This window comes from Arxiozyma heterogenica, assembly GCF_036370985.1.
Source record: "Arxiozyma heterogenica strain weizmannii chromosome Unknown scaffold_7, whole genome shotgun sequence".
NCBI classification, from domain to species: domain Eukaryota; kingdom Fungi; phylum Ascomycota; class Saccharomycetes; order Saccharomycetales; family Saccharomycetaceae; genus Arxiozyma; species Arxiozyma heterogenica.
The window spans coordinates 682480-705671 of record NW_027042660.1 but is presented as its reverse complement, the minus strand read 5'-3'; the positions used below and the strand labels follow the sequence as shown (position 1 = coordinate 705671).

At 31.5% G+C, this 23192-nt stretch overlaps 11 protein-coding genes and 1 non-coding gene across 12 annotated transcripts; 5 read left to right on the top strand and 7 right to left on the bottom strand.

Annotated features, from left to right (window-relative positions):
• Positions 1–376: 376 nt before the first annotated feature.
• On the top strand, positions 377–2623 carry DPH6 (diphthine--ammonia ligase; the record flags this gene model as incomplete). The annotated part of the gene is made up of 1 exon (XM_064861417.1): positions 377–2623. The coding sequence occupies one exon, from the start codon at positions 377–379 to the stop codon at positions 2621–2623; it is 2247 nt and encodes a 748-aa protein (XP_064717094.1).
• A 451-nt stretch (positions 2624–3074) lies between these two features.
• PWA37_004953 (uncharacterized protein) lies at positions 3075–5300 on the top strand (the record flags this gene model as incomplete). Its single annotated transcript, XM_064861416.1, has 1 exon — positions 3075–5300. One exon carries the CDS (start codon positions 3075–3077, stop codon positions 5298–5300), a length of 2226 nt encoding a protein of 741 aa, XP_064717093.1.
• A 135-nt stretch (positions 5301–5435) lies between these two features.
• Positions 5436–7736, bottom strand: ACF2 (endo-1,3(4)-beta-glucanase; the record flags this gene model as incomplete). The annotated part of the gene is made up of 1 exon (XM_064861415.1): positions 5436–7736. One exon carries the CDS (start codon positions 7734–7736, stop codon positions 5436–5438), a length of 2301 nt encoding a protein of 766 aa, XP_064717092.1.
• Positions 7737–8490: 754 nt separating this feature from the next.
• RMP1 (Rmp1p) lies at positions 8491–9168 on the top strand (the record flags this gene model as incomplete). The annotated part of the gene is made up of 1 exon (XM_064861414.1): positions 8491–9168. One exon carries the CDS (start codon positions 8491–8493, stop codon positions 9166–9168), a length of 678 nt encoding a protein of 225 aa, XP_064717091.1.
• A 147-nt stretch (positions 9169–9315) lies between these two features.
• On the bottom strand, positions 9316–10320 carry SPE4 (spermine synthase; the record flags this gene model as incomplete). Its single annotated transcript, XM_064861413.1, has 1 exon — positions 9316–10320. The coding sequence occupies one exon, from the start codon at positions 10318–10320 to the stop codon at positions 9316–9318; it is 1005 nt and encodes a 334-aa protein (XP_064717090.1).
• A 326-nt stretch (positions 10321–10646) lies between these two features.
• PWA37_004949 (uncharacterized protein) lies at positions 10647–10925 on the top strand (the record flags this gene model as incomplete). Its single annotated transcript, XM_064861412.1, has 1 exon — positions 10647–10925. The coding sequence occupies one exon, from the start codon at positions 10647–10649 to the stop codon at positions 10923–10925; it is 279 nt and encodes a 92-aa protein (XP_064717089.1).
• Positions 10926–11015: 90 nt separating this feature from the next.
• Positions 11016–11327, bottom strand: SMD3 (mRNA splicing protein SMD3; the record flags this gene model as incomplete). Its single annotated transcript, XM_064861411.1, has 1 exon — positions 11016–11327. The coding sequence occupies one exon, from the start codon at positions 11325–11327 to the stop codon at positions 11016–11018; it is 312 nt and encodes a 103-aa protein (XP_064717088.1).
• Positions 11328–11619: 292 nt separating this feature from the next.
• Positions 11620–14682, top strand: PEP3 (tethering complex subunit PEP3; the record flags this gene model as incomplete). The annotated part of the gene is made up of 1 exon (XM_064861410.1): positions 11620–14682. The coding sequence occupies one exon, from the start codon at positions 11620–11622 to the stop codon at positions 14680–14682; it is 3063 nt and encodes a 1020-aa protein (XP_064717087.1).
• Positions 14683–15054: 372 nt separating this feature from the next.
• On the bottom strand, positions 15055–17484 carry GID11 (Gid11p; the record flags this gene model as incomplete). The annotated part of the gene is made up of 1 exon (XM_064861409.1): positions 15055–17484. The coding sequence occupies one exon, from the start codon at positions 17482–17484 to the stop codon at positions 15055–15057; it is 2430 nt and encodes an 809-aa protein (XP_064717086.1).
• Positions 17485–18416: 932 nt separating this feature from the next.
• Positions 18417–19715, bottom strand: STB3 (Stb3p; the record flags this gene model as incomplete). The annotated part of the gene is made up of 1 exon (XM_064861408.1): positions 18417–19715. One exon carries the CDS (start codon positions 19713–19715, stop codon positions 18417–18419), a length of 1299 nt encoding a protein of 432 aa, XP_064717085.1.
• Positions 19716–20437: 722 nt separating this feature from the next.
• On the bottom strand, positions 20438–21466 carry PCD1 (8-oxo-dGTP diphosphatase; the record flags this gene model as incomplete). Its single annotated transcript, XM_064861407.1, has 1 exon — positions 20438–21466. One exon carries the CDS (start codon positions 21464–21466, stop codon positions 20438–20440), a length of 1029 nt encoding a protein of 342 aa, XP_064717084.1.
• Positions 21467–21771: 305 nt separating this feature from the next.
• PWA37_004943 lies at positions 21772–21845 on the bottom strand. Its single transcript has one exon. It is a non-coding gene; the product is annotated as a tRNA-Glu (tRNA).
• Positions 21846–23192: the final 1347 nt, after the last annotated feature.

Below are 23192 nucleotides of genomic sequence, written 5' to 3'. Positions count from 1 at the left end.
TTCTTCTTTAATCCATAGTATGTCATTATATATAGACCCCTGTAACTGTAAGTATGGTAATATTCACTACTCAATATAATAATAATAAATAATCATCATCGTCATCATGAATTTTTTTTTTTTTAATAGTATACCACTTGTTATTTTTTACTTATAAATAAGTTAAACAAATAAAATGAACCAGAAAAATAAATAAATAAATAAATAAATAAATAAATAAATAAATAAAATTAACTTAAAACATAAAAGGTTAATCTTTAAGTAGATATACTAACAAATAGGGCTTGGACAGAGGATACCAAACAAGAAACTATTAATTAATGCGCCGAAATCTTGATTTCTATATATGTATGGATTATAAGAATTCACTTTAAGTATGAAATTCGCAGCTTTAATATCAGGTGGGAAAGATAGTTTTTTTAATATCTTACATTGTTTGAAACAAGGTCATCAACTTATAGCATTGGCTAACCTATATCCTAATGACGAAGAAATTCAAGATTTAAACAGTTTTATGTTTCAAACTGTAGGACATGATTTAATATCTTTATACAGTAGGTGTTGTAATGTGCCACTGTTTAGAAAACCAATCAGAATAGATTCTTCGATTAACAAAGAATTAAATTATGTCACTGTATCCAACGACGACGAAATTGAAGTTTTGTATCAATTGTTGAAGGAGATCAAATCCAAATTGCCTGAATTACAGGCTGTCAGTGTCGGTGCTATCCTTTCCTCATATCAAAGAGTTCGTGTCGAAGACGTTTGCAACAGATTGGGACTTACCGTTTTGAGTTATCTATGGCAGAGAGATCAATCTGAATTACTAAGTGAAATGGTCACTATGTCTACACTTTCTACTCAATACGATGAAAACGGCAGTAGTAATAATGATGATGAAGATACAAGTGGTAAAGGTTATTTCGATGCAAGGTTGGTTAAAGTGGCTGCAATTGGATTGAATTCTCGTCATTTAAATATGACTCTGCCACAGATTCAGCTTATTATGATGAATTTGAATAATAAATACGAGGTCAATGTTTGTGGTGAAGGTGGTGAATTCGAGACTATGGTATTAGACTCGCCGTTTTTCAAAGATGGTTATTTGAAATTAAAAAATATGGAGATTACATCTGATTCAAAGGAACAGAACAATGGGGTTTATAATGCTAGATTGATTGTAGACTATCAACCAAGACAAGTGTCTGATAATTTTTTTAAACATGAATTGGAAAGATTGCCTGAACCAGCTTTGCTAGATGAGAAATGGCAAGAATTGTTAGATAATTTGAAAAATAATGATACCATCAGTAACTTGGTTGAAAAGCTTGCATCTGTTGAACTAACCACTTTATCGATTTTACCATCTTCGTTACCATCTGATTACAAATTTATTCCAAATGTGTCTGTTGTAGAAGTTAACGATCTTCTTTATATCTCGAATTTAACTTCCACACTTCCATTTATTGGAAATGATAATTTACAATATTCTTTAGAGGCACATATGTTGAATATTTTTAAACAATTGGAACACATTTTGGCATCTAGAGCATTATATCCATGCCAAATAATTTCGTCGTCCTTGCTTTTAACTAATATTGAAGCCTTTAATAGAATAAATAAGATTTATTCCAAATGGTTTGATACACAAAAATGGGGCCCTCTTCCACCAGCTAGGGCCTGTGTTGGATCTGACCTACTGGGCCAAGAAAATCCGATTCAACTATCTGTGATTATAGACCTAAACTCAAGTAAAATATGTGAATATCAAGATGGTAAAATCAAAATGAATAAAAATAAAAATGGTTTGCACGTTCAAAGTCGATCATACTGGGCACCATGTAATATTGGCCCTTATTCCCAAGCTACGTGGCTAAATAGCGATCAGGCAAATAAAGTTGCTAGAATTAGTGGGCAGATTGCTCTGATACCCAGTTCAATGGAAATGTTACCAAAAAACGATTACTTAACACAGGCTGTGTTGTCTTTGAAACATTTCAATACTGTGAAAGAAACAATTGGCACTGAAAAACAATTATTTATGACTTGTTTTGTACGTGATGCAAATATGATAGCTATCATATCTAAAACATGGTCATTATATTGTCGCGAAATGTCATTAAAATCTTCATTATGGTTTGATAAGGAGGATGAACAATTAGAAAGTTTGATTATTGTTAAAATCTCTGAACTACCAAGGAATGCACTATGTGAATGGGGTGGGGTTGCATGTGAATCTTTATATATTGAAGACATCTATGACGATTGTTCTGAAGATGAACAAAAAGAAGAAGAGGAAAAAGAAGAGCCAAGTAAAGAAATGGATTCAAATATTGCCGCCGAAATGGGTTTATATAATGATATCGCTGTATCAAAGGGTACAAACCACAGACATTTTGTCACTGGGTTCTGTAATGACGACAATGCGATCATATTATTTTTAAATAGAATTAAAAATGGCCACTTAACTTTATATTTTAACCCAAGTAAATGCGGTTCTTCTTCTTCTTCTTTAGTTTTGAATCAGTTATATTCTAAGACTAATCTTGAAATGTATCCGGTAGAGAAAGTTTACGACTATCGAGGTAATGAATATAAATATGGTTATCAATACTTCTATTAAAATATATATATATGTTCCATTTTCATTTCTTCTATACCCATGTATATACTGTATTACGTTGAGAGAATGTGGTTATGAACTGGTTCTAAAGTAGACTAAAGTATTTTAATATATATCTATGTATATGTGTGTGTATGAATTGTATATAGTTGATAGATTTTCACTTTTATTTTGTGATGCTTTCTTATGTTAGTTTTGTGTGTTGATCGATTTTTTTTTTGTCCTTATGAAATTTTTATTCAATTGATAAAGAAGAAATCTTCAAAAGAAAGAAACATCATAATTCGTAAGATTATTGTACTTCTTAAACATAGAGAGCTGATTGAAACTAACAAAAAATTTCCTACATCTACATAAGAAGTAAAGGGTATATTAATCCATATATAATCGTTAGGGAATAATATTTGATTTCAATTAATCCAGCTCATATTTGGCGGGTTATTCGATTATTATGTCAGATTACCAGTCAGAAGTCGGGAAATTATTGGATTTCACAGAAAATGTTTTGATTAACCTTTTAAATAATAAAGATGCTTCTCAAAGTTCATTTGTACAAAGGGCAATGATAGAGACTAAGTTGAGAAAATCATCAAGAGACCGATCAAAGTTTCAAAGATTGATCAAGAGAAGACAACTCCACAAAGTACCTCTTGATATTGTAAAAGAAGAAATTATGGACTATGATGATATCTTACCATTTCAAAGGTTATCAAAATACTTTAGTCATTATGTCGATGCTGATCGAATGGATCAAGTTGAATTTGATACTAAAGTTGATTCATATATAAGAAAAAATAAAAAATGTGGGTTTAAAAATGAAGAAAAAACTAAAACCCCTAGTGTTAACAGGATAACCATATCTTCTAGAGGGAAGCAGTTACAAAATCAATCCTCAAGCACTATAAGTAATGTTGCTCCAAATAATAATTCACCTAGATTGCAAAAAGCACAAGATATTTCAATTTCAACTAATCATGACAATAACCCTGAGTATAAAACTCGTCCACTTAATCTAGTAGGAAATGAACCTGTAAGATTGCTAAAGGAAAAGGTTGAAATTAAAGCTAGTGATGCAAAAATTAATAATCCAGTCATTATAAAACAACAACCAAAACTTGTGCTATCTTATACAAATACTTTCAAACCGATTAATCAAATATCAAATACAAACGTACAATATATTAATGAAGATAAAACTAATAAAACTATAAAAAAAGAGGATAATCATGCTAAAACGACTGCTACAGCATCTACTAAATTATCAGATGAAAAGAAGTCTAATTTGATCAATAAGAAGGATATACAAAGTGGAATAAATGATACATCTAACAGTAATAAAGTATATGGAAATTCAATCGACTTGAAAAGTACAAAGGTAACAGATGTAGCTACTAAATCAGGATCAATGAATCGTATGTTCGAGAAAGGTCAATTAATTAAAGTAATGGAAGAGATCGTGTATTCACAAAATAAAGAATTGGAAAATACCAATATGATTATAAATAATACATTAGAATATTTTCATAAAAGATCAAGTAATGAGTTCAAAAATTCTGTTAAAAGTGCAAATGAAAAATTGAAAAGTCTCAGTGAAAGTGTGAATAAGGAAGTAAAAAGTTTGGATAAGATTCCGGATAAAGAGGTTAAGGAAAACGAACAGAATGTAATATTGATCAAGGATAAGAATAACAAAATACTCGAGGAAAAGCAATACATATCTGCAAAAAATATTGAAACCAATGATGGACGTGTGTTGAGCTCTTCAACAGAGGAAGCTAAGAAATCTGTATCAACCATAAATACTAATAAAATTTCTATGTATAATTTATCAAATAAAGTTGAACAGGAGAAATCAAGTGATGATAATTGGATAATATCTGTAAGTGATTCAAACCAACTCAGAATAGGTGATAAAAGGAAGTTAAAGACCAAAGATCAGACTAAAAGTCATAAGAAATCAAAAAGAAAAATCAATACAAATAAGAAAACAAATAATAGTAGTAATACTGATAGCAATAACAAGATAGAAAAATTAATTGAACGTATTCAGAATAGTAAAATTACATTAGAAACATTGTTAGGTTCTGTATCAAATGAAACGACCTTTGAGCAGTTTCATGAAGTAGAACCACCGTCACCTAAAGTATTTGAAAATGAGAATAAAAATAAGGATGGAAATAATATCCGTTTGATGCAGTTGTATGATTCCATTACAAAATCAGATGAGCGAGACGAAGAATTTCCCGAATCAGTGAGAGGAGAAATTCATGTTGGTGATTCAAAGCAATTACACAATCAAACTTATAATGGTGCAATCTCTGCCGTTACTGATAATCATAGTGATAATGTTGACAAAGTTGGCATCATTTCGAACAATATGTTTACCGATAAAAATGATACCAAGGAAAATATTCCGCTGAATCAATCAATCTTAAATGCTAGCCAAAGTCTCTATGATGCATACATGTCAAACCATAATAGTGGACTACTACATCCTACAACAGATAAAAATTCTTTATCAACAAAGAATCCATTTATAACATCACATCGAAACAAACAAAAGACTAATAAGTTCTCATCAGTACAGTTGTCCAAACATATGGTTAATAAGAAAGTGCCAAAAGCTTTAAAGAAAATAAGTAATCTTGTTTCCAAATATAATTTAGATGACACATAAGTTGCTTTTCTTTTTTAATCATGATAAATTATAAATATGTATATTCATAAAGGTGGCCATTAATATTTTATTATTCTTTATTTATTCAATTATTTTTTCTCAATATATATATTTACATATATATATTATATTATATTATTGTTCTTGTAAGAGTAAGGATAAACATGCACAATATGATAAGGACCATGTTAAACTTTGTCCCCCATCTAAATATTTTTTATCGAATTGAGGATTAGAGAAAAATGAATATGCTAGGATCGGATCACATAGGGCCATATTTAGCATAATAATTCCCTTCCAACCATCATTTAGTTTATCCACAATATTTTTTAATAATTGATCCCATTCTTGTTGAACAAAAGTAGACGATCTTATAAAGGTTGATATAGGTAATATTGGAATAGCATGGATCATTTGAATATATTCAAGGTTATTACCAAAATAGGTGGTATGATGAATCTTATTTTCAAAGAGGATTCCACTACATTTATTTAAAATAAATTGTGGAGGTTCAGTCACATTTGAATCATCATAAATGAAATAATGGTTTATGGAATCTTTCAAAATTGTTAATTGCAAGTTTGTAATTAGTTCAAGGTTGTTATTTGATGTGGCATTAGCCCATAATTTAATTGCATATATCGACATTACGTCTTCTGAACTTGATTCTTCATCTTTACCATCACTACTTTCAAAGAGACCCTTAGCCCAGGAATGGCCATTAAACCAATCAAAGGATCTAAATTGAGGGAACCATGGATCATTAAGTGATGGATTGTTATAGTCTCTAATTAGCAATTCGATCCAATTTCGATTATTCATATCCTGGTACCATGGAGAATTCCCATAAATAAACTGTTCTACTTTAATAATGATTGCACCAGTCATAACAAAATATCCATAATGGAAATGGTGATCATTATAATAAGAATTACCGAAGTCTTTCATTGGTTCATTTGTAGAAGATATAACACCTTTCCATGTTGTATCATAATTTAATGGTATTATTTGATTATTTGAGATAAATCTACTAAATGCTGTTTGTAACATTTTTAAAAGTTTCTTTGTTAAGTCTAGATCCTTTATAATAAAACAAGTTGAATACAAGATCCATGCATATTTGGCTAAACATTTGCCAGAAAAATACATCGAATCTAAATTGGATTCAGACAAGATATCACATTGTGATATTTCTTGGGTTGCTACATTATGTATCAGTTGTAAAATTTCATTGTCAGTTATTATTGGTGGATTGTTTCCAAACCCCATTGGGTGAAAGGACATTGATTTCATTAAATCCAAATCGTGTACATAATTATCATTATTCATATCTAATCGATCAGTAATAAATCCAGTCATTGTACCAGATACAGTAGAATTCAAGTACGAGGGGATCCTGTATTTGGATAAAAACGTTTCAGAGATACGATTCATATGGTGCGGTAAAGCATAGATAAAGCATTTAGGGGGTACAGGATGACATAATGGATTCAACATTGATTCACCACTGATTGAATATATAAAAGAATAACCAGATAAATCGAAGGAACTTGTTGTTGATGATGATGATGATGATAATTTTGTTAATAGTGAGATTTGACAAGATATAGGGTAAAATCCAGCGACTTGATCGAGTAAAGAAATAGAATTGGGATCACTTTCCCAAACAGTAACTTGTATTGTGGTGTCCTTTCTTATTCCGCGATTGGATACTATGGTTTGGGGATCTTGCATAAGCAATTCTAATGACTGATCGTTGCAATACAAGAACCATAACTTATTATCATTTAAAACAATTTTATATCTTTGTGGAGTTTCTCTAACAAACGATCTAAAACCCACCATAGACTTGACACATATCTTTGATGATTGATTGGGGTAGAACTTATATAGTGCGGTTATTAGACCTGTACCTTGGACCAGTGGAAACTGTATTAATGGCATTTGATTGTGAGACCCGATTAGATCCAACTGGCAGGCCATATGGGTTAAATTGTGAACGGATATAGAAGTAGAGACGGTAAGAGTAGTTGAAAACATAATTGACTTAATTCCAACCGGATTAAAGTAAAACTGTGGCGGGAAATTGTCCCTGTCGAAAACTCTTTGATGAGCAGAAATATAGGATACACAGATAGAGTTATCGTGTTTACTATACCATAAAGAATAGGGATGGACCCATAATGGCAACTCCTGACCGTTGGGTAGTAGTAAATTGCCATAGAATTTATTGGTTGGGATAGGAAAACCTCTTGATAAAGTTAACGTGCTTGAAGGTGGAGACAAAGCATGTATCTTGGGTGGCAATATACCTCTAGGGTCTATGGAAGATACCAAATTTAACGGCAAAGGTTGGTATTCTGTCGTAGTAGTAGACATAGTGTCTAACAAGTTGTTCTGTTCACCAGGAAGAGGAAACTTTGGTCTGTCATACATGATGGAATTGCAAACTTATTGGTTTTTTATTTTTATTTTTATTTTTATTCTTATTTCTATTTTTTATTTCTTCCTCTCTTATGAGATTTAGGATAATACACACGCTAGATATTTATTATTATAGTTAATACAACACTAATAAAAATGGGATGGAGCAGAAGGGGAGCATGTTTCACATAAAGTAGAATTGCTTTAGTTTTTTGTCTGGTGCTGGTTGTCTTATATATCTACGAAATTGTGTACTCATATGTTTTACATAGTTAGTTATACATCTTTACATTGGAATCAAACCAGAAACTTGTAAGGAAGGGGAAACTGTTTGGCGGCTAATGCAATTTCTCCTCAATCTTTTTGTGTGTGTGTGTGTGTTTTAAAAAAAAGCCCAAAAGAAAAAAAAAAAAAAAAAACTTTTCCAAAGTTTTTGATTGGAGACTTTTGAAAACTGCAGGAGATAAGATAAAATGACTAAATAAAAGAATCCATGAAGGCACAAATGTCATCAGCATCATCACTGTCATCATCATTGTCATCATCATCATCATCATTATCAGTATTAAAATATTAGTACACGTGTATGTACACGTGTGTATTTATCTGGGCATATGTGCTTATCTTTGTGTTTACGTTCGTGTGTAAGGGATAGGTAGGGAGAAAAAGGGCAATTGATACTTCCTTTGTTGTAGTGGAATAGTGGTGGATTTATTTGATTTGTGCTAGTGTGTTTAGTGAGTGAATAGTAGAATATTAACAAAACATGTCTGATTTGAGAGATGCTGTACGATCTTTACAGTTAGAGTACTGGTATATCCATTTAGTGTATCATAGAAACAATAACCAACATAAAAAGACCCGTTGGTGGCGGCAATTTAATATATTTAAAAGATCGATTAATAAGATACTACAACAATTGGATAGGAACAGCGGTAATAAGAGGAAGAAAGAGGATGTCAGTTTACAGAATATTGTGGAGAGACCAGAGGTCCAGAAATTAATTAGGAAATTTTTAAAGTTCCAATTACCTTCTATCTACCGTGAATTCCAAAATGTTTTAACTATGGGGCAATTTGTTACATTAGCTGTTGTGTTAATTGGTTTGTTAGCTAGATGTCGTTCGTTATTAATGAAATTACAATCAGAAAACAAAATAGAAGTAATTGGAGAAAGAGAAAGAGAAATAGAATCTGTAAAGATGATAGATGAAATGAGATCTTTAAAGAAAAGTGATGAAGATCTTGGAACGGAAGTAATAATAGAAGAGGAAGAACAAAAACAAAAACAACAACGTTCGATAGAAACTAAAATTGTTGATCAAGATATTGCGACTATGGATTTGGTATACAACACAGATAAGAAGAGGAATGAGAAAAGTAAGAAGAAAAGTAAGAAAAAGAGTAAGAAAAAGAAGTCTGCAATAGATGATATTTTTGGATAAAATCAAGCATGAAATATATATATATATATAACAAAATAGAATACAATGTATACGTGGATATTTATATGTATATGATATTTGTGAACTCTGAAAGTTGCTGTATAGGGATGAGAAAGAAGAAGAAGAAGAAAATAATGATGGCAATAATTAAGGGGATTTATTCCATTTAGCTTCAACCCATTTAGGTAACACAAAGGAAGCAGAATGAATATTTTTATTATAATATTTCAATTGATCTTGTTCTAATTCAGTAGGTTCTCTTATTGGTACTCTTAAATTTTTATCTCTGTTATTATTGCAAATCAAAAGACCCAATTGACCAGACGTATAACTTGGAACCATTGTGTAACAATATTCTACGTTACTAAAAACACTACGGGTTTGTCTAATCAGTCCAGTCAAGTAATCCATGTTTAACCAAACATTTTCAGAAGTCTGTGAGATGATAAGCCCATGGTTTGGGTCCCGCAAGGAATCTTTTAGCAGTTGGAAATAGTCTCTGTGGAAAAATGCTTCAGCAGGACCTTCTGGATCACTACTATCTGTAATAATGATATCGAATTTATTATCCTGGGGGCCCAAAGAGATTTTCTTTAAATATTCAAAGCCATCACATATGTTCAATTGGACCCTAGGATCAATAAACTTGCTAGTCTCTTTCTCTGGATCTGCAGTCTTTGTTGATGATTGTGGTTGCAATTGCAAACCTGTTGACATTGATGGGAAATATTTTTTAGCTAAAGAGATTATATTTTGGTCGATCTCGACCATGATTGCATCCTCGACACATTTATGTTTAAGGACCTCTCTAAGGACACCACCATCACCGCCACCTATGATAAGGACTCTCTTTGGGTTGTGGTGTAAATAAAGAGGGATATGTGCAATCATTTCCTGGTATGCAAACTCGTCTCTTTCAGTACACTGAATGATTCCGTCTAGGACCAAGACGTTTCCATACTGTTTGTTGTAGAAGACCAACACTTCTTGGAACTCAGTCTTGTAGGATTCAAGGATCTTATCCACACGTAAAGTGAAGGCCTGGCCAGGGAAACATTTGTCACTGAGTTCTCTAAACCATCCGTCCTTGATCCAAGGATGGTCTTTGGTGTGTTGTTGAACTTTGCCAGTACTGGGTTGGAGTTCAGTCATATTTTAAATCGTCATGCACCTAAGTAGTTCCAATATCCACAATCTCTTTCTCATAGACACATAGACATTCAAGACTTTGTTTATTTGTCTCCTTAGTAGAAACAGTAATTTCTTTCTTTCTTATACAATTGTTTCTTGTAGTTGTTTCTTGTTTCTCTTCAACTGTTCGAAAGAAACAAAACAGAACAAAATAAAATAAAATAAAATAAAATAAAATAAAGCAGAATGATGAACATAATAACTAACTTCAATCCATATAGAGTGTGCAGATCTACGTACATGTACATATATATATATGTATATACATGTGTGTGTGTAGATGAGAGATGCAAATTGTTGAAGAACTGTTGGAACAAAGTGTAAAATTGCAGAGTGATATTCGGTCGATTGCTTTAGAACTGGCACAATTGCAAAATGGTTTGGAACAAGAGGTAACTGAGTTTTGTAATCTCGTAGATAAAGGCCCCAGCGATCAAGGGTTGGTAGAGTTGACCATGAACATGTCTTCTTTCATCACAGGGGTAACAAAAACATCTGACGGTAACAACAATAGTAGCAGCAATAGGAAGAAGATATATGATAAGAATAATGAATCATTTTTTTGATATGTGTTACTATTGATTATAATATTTATCTATGTGTATATGTATATGTATATGTATATGTATATGTATTATTAATAATGTATGTTTCTTTCAACCTCTGCCACGGTTGAGAGGTCCTCTTATTGGAGGTTGTGGTTTTAGTGCTTGTTTCTTGAACAACGGGGCATGCTTCAACATCTCTGGCAACGTTATAAATCTGATTTGTGACCCTCTAATGAACACATTATCCATTCTTGTTACACCCTTGTGTGACTCCATTGGTGTCAACGTTACGTCTCTTAACTGCATGTTCATGTTATCTTCAGATTCTACCAATTTCCCACGGTATGTGTCCCCATTGGATAACTCTAAAGTTATTGTATGGCCTTGTGCTTCATTTAACAATTTAATAGGTATACTCATTTGCGTTTATATCCCTTGCTTTATTCATATATATATATATATATATTTTAATGTTTGTAGACCATCTTTTATGACCTTTACGTTTATTGTATTTATTTGCTCTTTTCTTCGTTTTGTTTTTATGAGTTAAACACTCCATTTATAAAGGATTTTTTGAAGTATACATATAGATGGGAAGAGAGGGAGAGGGAGAGAGAGAGGAGAGTCGATTAGATAGATACAAGGAGATGACATAAATGAGAGATACACGCATAAAGTAAAAGGTAGTTCAAATTATATATACGCATCTAAGATGAATGTGCAATTTGAAGAAGTTTCTTTGGATTTCGTTCCACTGACGGAAAGAAACCATGTAGCCAGTTTACAAGTATCAACAAATATTTTCACTTTAGTCACCGTCTTTGGACAACTCTATGTCATTGACTTGGTTAACCCTGAACATATCGGTCAATACGAATTAGATTTATGCAATAGCAATGTCACCAGGAACAGCAGCAACACAAGGAATGGTAATGATTCCGCGGTTAAGGGGGAAATAGTTCTCAATTCATGGCTCTCTAAAGGTGCAAAATATCTGCTGATAAAGACAAATTTTGATAAATATCATTACATTTACATCCCCAATCTATTATCACCATCCAATTCGAACACAGCTACTACTGCTAGACAACTTCTTCCCAATAATAGAGGAAAAACAACAAATCTAAATGATGTTAAATTGGTCCAATGGCTGGATGAGGATCGGTTTTTGTGTTCCACTGTCCAAAATGAAATCCTTTGGGTTTCTCTAACTGATAATTCAATTAAACTTGTACTCAGTCTCTCAAACAATAAAAATAATCACATCGATGGATTTTTATATTCAAAAATAAATCATATTTTCCTACTGGTTGTTAATGATTCCATAATGTATTGGTCAATTAATGAAGATAGTAAGAGTAGTAGTCGTGGCAACAGTATGAACAATAAAGATGAGTTTTTTTCCCTAGATAAGGTATTCAACAGTCCTCTTCAATTGGAAAAATTCACCAGATATAAAGCGTCAACTTCATTTCTTAAAAAAAGATTTCATTCAAACAGTTTGGATCAATTTCTTTGGATCACTGCAATGGGCATCATTTATGGTGATTTAAATCCAACTACTAATAGAACACAACCTTTAAATGACTCAAAATTTTCTTTAAACAACTTTAATGTGTTTCTTCCATTGGAATTACCTGAATCAATAGATTATAACAGTCTAAAGGATGCCCTTATATTAGAATATTTCATCATATTGTTGTTTCATAAAGATAATCGTATCATTATAATCAACAAATTAAATAATAAGATTGTATTCAACGAAGGGATCGATACTCTATATCCAATAACGAATCTTGTTTTCGATCCATTGAAAAATACAATTTGGTTAATTTCAAATTTGACTATATATGAGATGATAATCAAGAATGCTTCAGAGATCCTTTGGGATCTATTATGTGAACAAAATGATTTTCAAAAAGCATTAAGTTTGAATGGACTGAAATCATGGCAGGTCGATCTGATCCATTATAAAATGGCAAACTATTATCTATCTGATTCAACAGAAAACTTTAATGAGGGCGCTAAACAATTGGCAATCTCTAATTCATTCTCTGTAAGTTCCAACATCTTAAAAATACTAGGCCTAAAAATGAATCCCGGAAATGATAAAGATAATGACTTTGGTCTACAGACATATCTTTTAACTAAGCTAAAACAATTGAATGATCGTGATCCGCATGCAACATTATATAAAGTTCAATTTTGTCTGTTAACTAATTGGATAATAAGAAATTATATTAAACATTTAAATTACTTGTTCCAACGTTCTATGGAAAATCCATTGTATAATTCAATGGAAATTCCGATTGATGATTCGATTGAAGGTGTGGAAAAAACAGTTTTACACTTCTGTAAGACATATAAACATCTTTTGGATTTTGACACAATCTACCAAATTGTAGCAAATTATGAAAAGTGTAATCATTTATTAATTGAGATTGCAACATTAAATAATGATTGGAAATTTATTTTAAAATATTGGATTAAAAAGGAAAATTGGTATGAATCGTTAAAAATCCTAAAAAAAAGCGCTGATTTATCTCTAATCTATCAATATTCTACAATTCTATTAATTAATTGTCCAGAATTGACAATCGAGAAATGGATGCAGTTAGGATTCGAAATTGATCCAGTGAAATTGATACCAGCTATACTAAGTTACTTTACTGTATATCAGAAAAATCAAGTTCAAAGTGATTCGAACGTTAATTTTGGATTGACGTATTTACAGTGGTACATCAATAAATACGATCCAAAGGACAAGATAATTTATAATACAACATTATATATGTTGATAAGTGATACATATTATAATAACAAAAGTAAAAATAATACTGAAAAGCACGCTTCTATCTCTTCGATGACTACTAATAATGATTATAAGAATTATAACGATACAGATTATAACGTGATTGAATGTTTAAATCAATATGGAAGAAATAAATATGATATTAATTTTATTTTAAGGTTAAGTTTAAATTTTCAAAGAGATAAGGTTTCAATATATCTAATGATAAAACTGAAATTGTTTCAGAATGCAATAAATTTATCACTTGAAAATAATTTTATTGACTTGGCTAAACAAACTTTAAATGAAATTGATGATAAAATATTAAAGAAAAAATTATTTTTGAGGTTGGCTGAAAAACTGTTGTACAATGCTACTATTAATGGCATGAATGATTCCATATCAAATACAAATAGCGATGTTAAGGCTATTATTCGGTCAATAATTAAAGATTCTGATGGACTGATCCAAATTAAAGATCTTTTACCAATTTTTAACGATATGGTAACTATGGGCCATATAAAGGATGAAATTTTGGCAAGTTTGGATAATTACAATGAGACTATGAACGATATGAACAAAGAGATTAAAAATTCAATCAAATTAAAGAAAATTATTGTGGAACAAATGCAGGCATTTAATGAAAGGTATGAAATTTTAGAGGCTAGTCAATCGTGCGATTTATGTCACAAATTATTAACTACAAGAAAGTTCTTGGTATTTCCATGTAATCATTGTTTCCATTGTAATTGTTTTATTAAAATGGTTTATAATTCGGACAATATCATTTTAAAGAATCAATTAGATGTTATACAGAAAAAAATTTCAAATGATAAGAAAAAATTTAAAAAGGATCAGGTGTTGGTTTCAAAATTAGAATCTTTAATGACAACAAAATGTTGTTTATGTAGTGATATCAGTATCAATAATATTGATGAATCGCTTAATATTACTCAAGAACAATTGGACAAATGGAAGTTGTAATTATATTGAAAATAAAATGGAATAATAATAGCAATAATGAATTGCTATTAAGATAAAAAAATGATGAATATATAATTTATTGTCTGACTACGTAATGGTGTGTATATATTAATTTATAGATGTGAAAAGGAAAGAAACAATAAAAATATTGGAAATAGAAATGTAGAAAGAAAAGAAAGAAAAAGCAGGGAGAGAAAAATATATTATAGTTTCATATTTTGTTAATAATATATTGATGATGTAAAATGTTGTGATGAAAACTCTGCTATTTTTTGTTGGACTTAATTGTAATAATAATAACAAAAATTAGAAAGAAAAAATAACGTATAATTAATTAACAAAAATTAGAAAGAAAAAATAACGTATAATTAATTAACAAAAATCATAGCTTGAAAAACTTCTTCTTGCCCAAGAATTGATGTTCCACTTAATGATGCCATAATCAGTACCAATAATTAATGAAGATCCGCTACGATCTTGTATCCAGTCAATACCAGAAATGTTATTTTCTTCACCAAATTCATTATCAGGAAAATCCAATACGGTACGTTCATTGAATGTTGGAGAATGGTACAATGTATTAGTTACAGTATCATATGGACCAGAATAAAATGTATCATCATTATTGTTCATGTAATCATTGCTTCTATTTCTTGAATGTCTTGCTAGATATCTTGATTCGTTGGTTAAAAGATCATCAAATAACGAATTTCCTGATCTTTGGTTGTTATCTTCCGCGTTAGCCGGTATCGAAATATCGGGATCAATGGCGAAATCGTCATCTTCATAAAATGGATAATCTTGGTCATCTGTATTAGTTGAAGTGGTAGAAAATCTCCTAATCCTAAAAGCGTTCCTATTGTTGTCGTTGCCATTGTTATTGTTGTTGATACTAGATGAGCTATTTAAAGTATTATCCCCTCTTATAATAGAATCAGATAACTCAAGGGAATGTGATGATGAATCCACATTTGTATTCGATGGGTAGTGTAAATGATGGGAATAGGTTTGTGCATTCCTTCCACCATATTGATAAGTACTATAATGATTAGATATTGGTGTCTTATCAAGGACTCTAGGGAATGGTAAAATTTCTGGTTCCAGGTATTTGATTGGAATGGTTAAAGCCTGGGTGATTCGTGGATCGATTATTTTTGTAGATGATGGGGCAGAAAAGCGCCTTTTGGAATTTGAAATATGTATATTATTTCTATTTGATGAAACTCTATTATTACTATTATTACCAAATAAAGAGGACGTAGAATTTGTAATAGATGGAGACAATGAGTTTGAACCTGTGGGTAAAAGTGGATAATTTGAGTCTCGTCTATCATTATTATTATCAATACCGTTATGTGGACTATTATTGAAAAAAACTGGACTTACATCTGCTTCATGAATCCTATTTTGTTTCATAGAACTATCTACTGCTTGCACTGTATCTGGAATCATAATAACTTGGTGATTATCAAAATTCCTTGTGTCCACAACATGGACTCTCCCTTGATGTTCTGATATAAATAATAAATCGTCAAGTCCGTAACTAAATCTACAAACTCTAAATGAACCGTTATGTGAATGCGGTCTTGTTGATGTTATTTCGGCTAATGGATGTTCTAGGTTTCTTATATCATAGATTAAGCAAACCCCGTTTTGAAATAGTGTAGCAAAATGTAAATCATTTTCAGAGAAACAATTATAAAAACCGTGATCACCTTTCCTAGTTGTATAAATGTTCGAATCTAATTTTTCGGATGAACAAGGAACATTAAACCTTGTTCGTCTTTTAACTGTATAGGTTTCATTACTACTACCATATGTCGAATCCCAATTTAGACTTGGATCGTAATTTAGTGTAAATAAATCAGTTAATTCATCTTTTCTATATAAAGCAAATTTGTTTGTATCACCAGATACAACCATAATCTTCCCATCATGAGATAAGGCTGCATTGTTTAATGGAAATTTCAAATCTGAATAACGTCTTAGTAACTGGACATCACGGTTACTTATATTACAGTGATAGATATGACTATCGTTATTACATGTATAGATATCATAATTATTTGTTGAATTCTGGGATAAAGTAACGCAATTGTTAATAAATTGTCCCAATATTAAAGTTAAAGAGAAATCCATATTTTCATTGTACAAGGATAAGATTCCCTTCCATATAGAAGAATTTGAATAGTTACTGTTATCCATTAATACACCTGTTGATGCAATGCTGATTGGTTGAGCTGGTGCTGGGATTGGAGAATTTGATCCATTTTTTTCATGTGACAATCTATTCCAATTGGTTGGAAAACCTTTATCATCAGATCCGATAAGACCACCACATGCAGTTAAGCCATTTAATTCGGTGAAACATCTAGGTTTAAAATTAAATTCTACAAGTTTTTTAGATGGTGTTTTAAAATTAACATACAAGGGGGACTTTAAATTATTTGTCTTAGAAGAAGGTCTATTATTATAGATAGAATGACGACGGCATAATCTATTTGCATATTTCGGTTTAGAAAGTTTATAATTATCATTTTTACTAAAATTTGAATTATTTTGGGACAAAATAGAGGGGTTGGTATCTAACGTTCGAATAGAATGATCATAAATATAATAGAGTCTACTTGGATCTCTAGAATATGGTTTAATACAGTCTCTTAATTGCCAATGGTTTATTGTTATTTTTGCATCATACAATTCTAAGCCAGGCATCATATAGTTTTGGTAGACTCGATCTGAACCAGTATTGAGAGATTCATCTTCAAATTCGTCCTGGTTAGTTTTGTTATCGATTGTCATATTGGTAGTTTATTCAGGTATAATATGTTGATGTTTTAGTATTCGTTTCTTTTTTTGGTGGAGAGGGGAGAGGGATAGTTATTATTTTCGATAAGTTGTGCTGATAATTAATGTAGAGAAAATGCCTTATAGACTGGATATATTATAAATGAGTAGATTTAATGAAATGCAGATCAATTAGAATATATAATAATGCAATGATATGGGTATTGGTAAGTGATATAACAAATATACAATTAAAAAGCAAAAAAAAAGGGAGGGTAGGGACAAAGAATAAAGTCTTATGTAACTTATTGATATGTAGATGTGAATTTGTATATGGATACAAATATATGTAATAAACAGAAAACAAAGTTACTATTTAAGTATGCAGGATGAGTTGGATTGATGAGTATTGGATCTGGCTTATTATGACCATTAGAATAGTCTAACAAACAGATTTAAAAGAAGAAATAGACTATATTATATGTTACTTAAAAGAGAGACAAAGAAAATATTACGACTCCTCCTACATGAGACTTATATATTCTAACAGATCTATAGGGTATCCATATATATATATATGTGTGTGTGTGTGTAGGTACATATGTATAACATATATATATATATATATAATATTTGTGTATTCATGTGTCGGTTGTAAAAGTTTGATCTTTCTTCTCCCCTCAGAGACGTTTTTTTTCTGTTTTTGCAATTTTTGTTCTTGTAGACTTTAAAAAATTAAAAAAAAATTATATCTTGTCTTTTTTTTAACATTATACTGTAAAGAAAACTCCTATTAGGTCATTGATATAAAGAATAGAAGGATATATATATGAGACTGTGGTTATATATATACATATATATACATATATGTATTAATAATTCTAATCTGTATTTGCAAGTACTCTTTTATTTAATTGTTTGGTAATATTTATATGGATTTTTGTGTGTCATTTTAACGACAATAAAAGACTAGCAACTTCTTTTGTGTCTGCAGTAGTGTAATTATGATCAGTAATTGTAGTATCTTCAATATTTTTCCTTGTAAGCATTCTTGGATCCATATTTTTCCAATCTTCTTCTTCTGTATCTGATTTGTTATCTGATTTTTCATACCTTTCTTCCTTTTTTCTTTCCAGTAGGAAATTTGACGATTTATCTGATTCTAATGTTTGTGATGATGGGTTATTATTTTCTTTTTCTTTCATATTTATATTGTAAGTTTCTAATGTATCTAATTTTAAGGAAAATTGGGATGTTGAAGTTAATGGGGTAATTATTGTATTATTGTTGTTGTTATTTAACGTAGTACGAAGGCTGGATTCCTTTGATATTGACGTTGATCTTACTCTCTGCAATGGTGTATGATGATGATGGTAGTGGTAGTTTTGATGGTATAAATATCCATCATCGGATATATTTATAGCCTTTGGTTTAGCTGAACTGGACCTTCTTGTACGGTTCTTTGTGAATGAATGTCCTTTCTGTGGTGGTAGTAATAATAATGTGTTGCTGGTGGTTGCGGTAATGGAAGAGAAAGAAGTGGAACACAGTTCCATATTCGAATGGATTGTTGGTTGTGATATTATGTTATCTACACTATTTACCACACTCGATACCCTCCTTTTCATGGAATAGATATTAGAAGAACCTCTTCTACGTTGTGTCATTTGTGCCTTCGAATCCTCCATATAACCTGTTTGATTTTCTTCGAAGTTCTCATCTTCCTCATCTGATGATAAACTTACAGCAAACTCATCTATATACACCGGTTTAGGAGGAGATACTACCAGAGTAGTCGATATCGGATCACTCTTTGTATCTTTCTTTACTATGGCTGCATTAATATCATGACGAGTATCATTTGATATAGAATCTTTCCTTTGTTTATTTAACGAGTTGACAATTTGACGCTGTTGTTCAAACGGTATATTTGGATCGACCATCTCTATTTGCCATAGTCCCCAACCGACCTTTTGAAACAATACCTTGTTTCTTTCATCTCCTTTTTCTAACGCATTCATTATCAATCTTCTCTTTTTGGAGGATGACATGTCCTGAAATTGTGGAATCTCTTCACTTAACAGCTGGGTTATGTGTCGCATTGCTAATGGGCCATGTGTCTTCAATAACTTGGATAAGATACTCGGCTCAATAGATGACAGAAGTGGGACCTGTTTATCCTGATTATCACTATCATATGATGTGACAACATTCTGTGACATATCTTTTCGAATAGGAGTTCCCATTATGACCAAATAATTTTTTCCCCTGTTACAAGCAGTTGTTTAGTTTTGTATATGTGTGTGTTTAGATAGAAGTGAAGTCAACTGATAGTATATTATATTTAGTAAAGGGAATATTGGCAATATGCAGTAATATTATATTCTATAACTCTGACACTTGATTCAACTTTGATTAATATAAAGTAGGACTGTTCAGATCAAACAGTTGGAGTCGAATATTGCAGAAGTTTACCTGTTGTATGCTGTCTGCTATTTGTTGCCTATTATTGTTTGATATTGAATGTCTGCAACAACCACTGGCTATATACATATATATATATATTATGATCAAATACAAATTGTGTCTTATCAGCCGCAGCAGCACTTTCTGTCTTTGATCTCCTTGGCAACAGACGGCTGTATGCTTTTTCCAGAAAAAAAAAACAAAAAAGATATGTATATATAAAAGACGTGTGTTCGAATCCCGCGAGTGCAGTTTTCTGACGTTGAATCAAGTTCGTATTTTTTGCAATTTAATTTTTTTTGTTCATTAGCCCTCAAAATTGTTTTTAACACGATTTTACTGCCCAGCAAAATACCTGACAATTTTTATTGAAATAAGGAATATTTACATTATACATTATACATATTTTCAGAACTGATAATGGTTCAATCAGAATATTGAACAGAAAAGCAAAATAGTAATAATAATAATAATATCAATAATAATAACATACTCGATGATATTAAAATGATAGTGAATTCTTTTTTAATTGTGTTATAAAAGTCTCTGGTAAAACATCAGAATATTTGGTACCAGGTTTATTATTGATTAATGCTTTCTCCCATTTACTTCTTCCATCTGCTTGGAATTGATGACCTAAATCATGTAACCCATAAATTAAGTCTTCATGTCCCATACTTCGTTTATAACTGTCGTTGATATCTAAATTATTACCGATTGCAGCAATATCTGCTATGATCTTAGCTGTAAGACCCCATACGTCTCTGTATTTTATCTGTTTTATATAATTCATATTGTCTTCATACTCCGAGGTAGAGGTACTTACACTTAAATCTTCCATACGGTTCAACCATGTTACATCTTTGTGGTTATCAATGGGATAATGGAAATGTTTCACATTCCATATTAATCCACCCCAATTTATATTATTGGATATTTTACTCGAATATTCTGGTTCATATTTCTGTTGTTTCAGATCCTCATATATTAAATCATTTATTGGTATGGAGAATAGAGATGATGTCTCGCCAGGGTTTAGTTTACCAAAAAAATTTATCACATTTAGTGGTTTACTATATTTATTATCACTCACACCTTGAGTGTTGCTGGTAGCAATGTCGCAATCACTATTATATAGGAAATAGATAACTGGTTTCACACTTAATAATGTCTTTGACATATAGCAAGGAATCTCACTAGAAGCTAGTTCAAGTTTCATGTTATATTTATTTTGTAAAATAGTGGGATCCATGGGTAACCCGATTTCTTCCATTGCTTCTCTTCTCGCAATTGAATCAAATGTTTCTGAGGGTGAATCGGCTTTCCCACCAGGTAAAGAAACTTGGCCCGAAAATGACCTTAGCTTTCTTGACCGTTTAGTTAATAATACTCGTAATTCTCCTCTGTTGCCAATAAATAAAAGTACTAATACGGCAGATCTTCTACCTGGTGGCCAAACAGAATTTAGCGGATAAGTACATGGGTTTTGAAATAATTTTAAATTCTCTATTATCTGATATGGTTTCAGCATTTGCTTCTCTTTCTTTCTGCCCTTTTTTTTTCTTTTTCTGACTTTTTTGATTACCCTGTTTCTTCTTCGACGATTTCTAGTTATTACTACAATAGCATCTAACTCGCAAAATACATCGACCTTTGTCGATGATTGGAATTACTCGCAATTCTTAACCATAGTTGATTAAAAGGTCCTGAAATCATTAAGTATTCTTGTGATAAAAGTTACTAAAATCTAGCAGATCCCAATATTTAAGATGTTTTTAAACATTTATTTTTTTGTTGTTTTAGCCTTCTATAAATCATTAAAAATAGAAAGCAAAAAAGGTCGTATCCGGATTCGAACCGGAGTTGTTCGGATCAAAACCGAAAGTGATAACCACTACACTATACAACCTTGTCTAGCTGTCATCTGTTGTGGAATAGAATAGTTATAACCATCAAGATTACATAAGATCCTGAATGAATCTAGAACCAATTAGTGTATTAATAAGCCATACATGTGCTACAACATTAGATGCTGCATAATAAAAAGATTGGATTACATAAGATCTTGGTAAATCTAGAATTTACCTATTGTTTTATTAAGTCCCACGTGTATTACTAATCACCATGATTAGAGAATTGGGATGCAGTTCTAATCCAGTAGTGCACCTAAATTAATATAATAAATTTTAGGGTTTGAATCAGTCAAGTCATTAATGTAGTAATCTGAATAATCGATCGAGCTCCAGAAAACATATAAAAGGACAACGTTTTCAGGAGATAAAAGATCATCTTCCATAATCGTTTCTTGTAAATAATTTATATATTATGTATAAACAAAATAGAACAAGCAAGTAACAAATCAAGTAACTTCGAATAAGTACATTAGCTCGATATAAGCCGCTTAATATATAAGACCGTTTTAGTAATTATACTATCGACTATAGTTGATTACTGTCTCGATTATTTGAATTACTATTAATATTATTTGCGCTTCCCTGGAATACACAAAGAACTTCACCACACCATACTACAACAACTGGTAGCGTTTATTTCATCATGTCCTCGAATAATTTAAATATGAACGAATTTTTAGACGCTATTGATGCATCTACGGCTACAGAACATCATACCACCGCACCAACCACTACTCCTGCTCCAACTACTAACCTAACCGCTGACCCTACTTCTGCTCCTGCTCCAGTCCCATCCGATTCCAAATACTACAGTACTGCTCCAATGCGCTTCTCTGGTCGCTATGATTTATTTAAACTACCAGATTTCCTTGTTACTGTCGAAGCACAACTTTATGCTCGAAACCTCCAAACAGATGTGGATCGTATAGCTTTTTTTGGCCGAAACTTAACTGGACCCGCTGCTCAATGGTATGTCCAATGGATCCGTAATCATGACCAACATTCCTATGAACAATTCCTTGTGGATTTTAAAAATAAGTTTATTGGTATGATCGACCCTCATGCCATCCTCAATGCGTTCCAACGCTTGAAGGAAGCTACCGTTGGCATTGACGCTTATAATCAAAAGTTTTCACAACTATTAGCTTTGATGCCTCCAAACATTTGGACTCCCAAGGGAGAATTACTTTTTTATTATCGCGGTCTTACTCCTGATACTGCCCGTATGGTAGCTCTAGCTCGCCCTACCACTGTTGATGCTGCTATGGAAGCTGCCAGTGAAACAGTTTCCATCACCAACCGTTCATTTCCTACCTTCACCACCTATGATATGGATGGAGACAT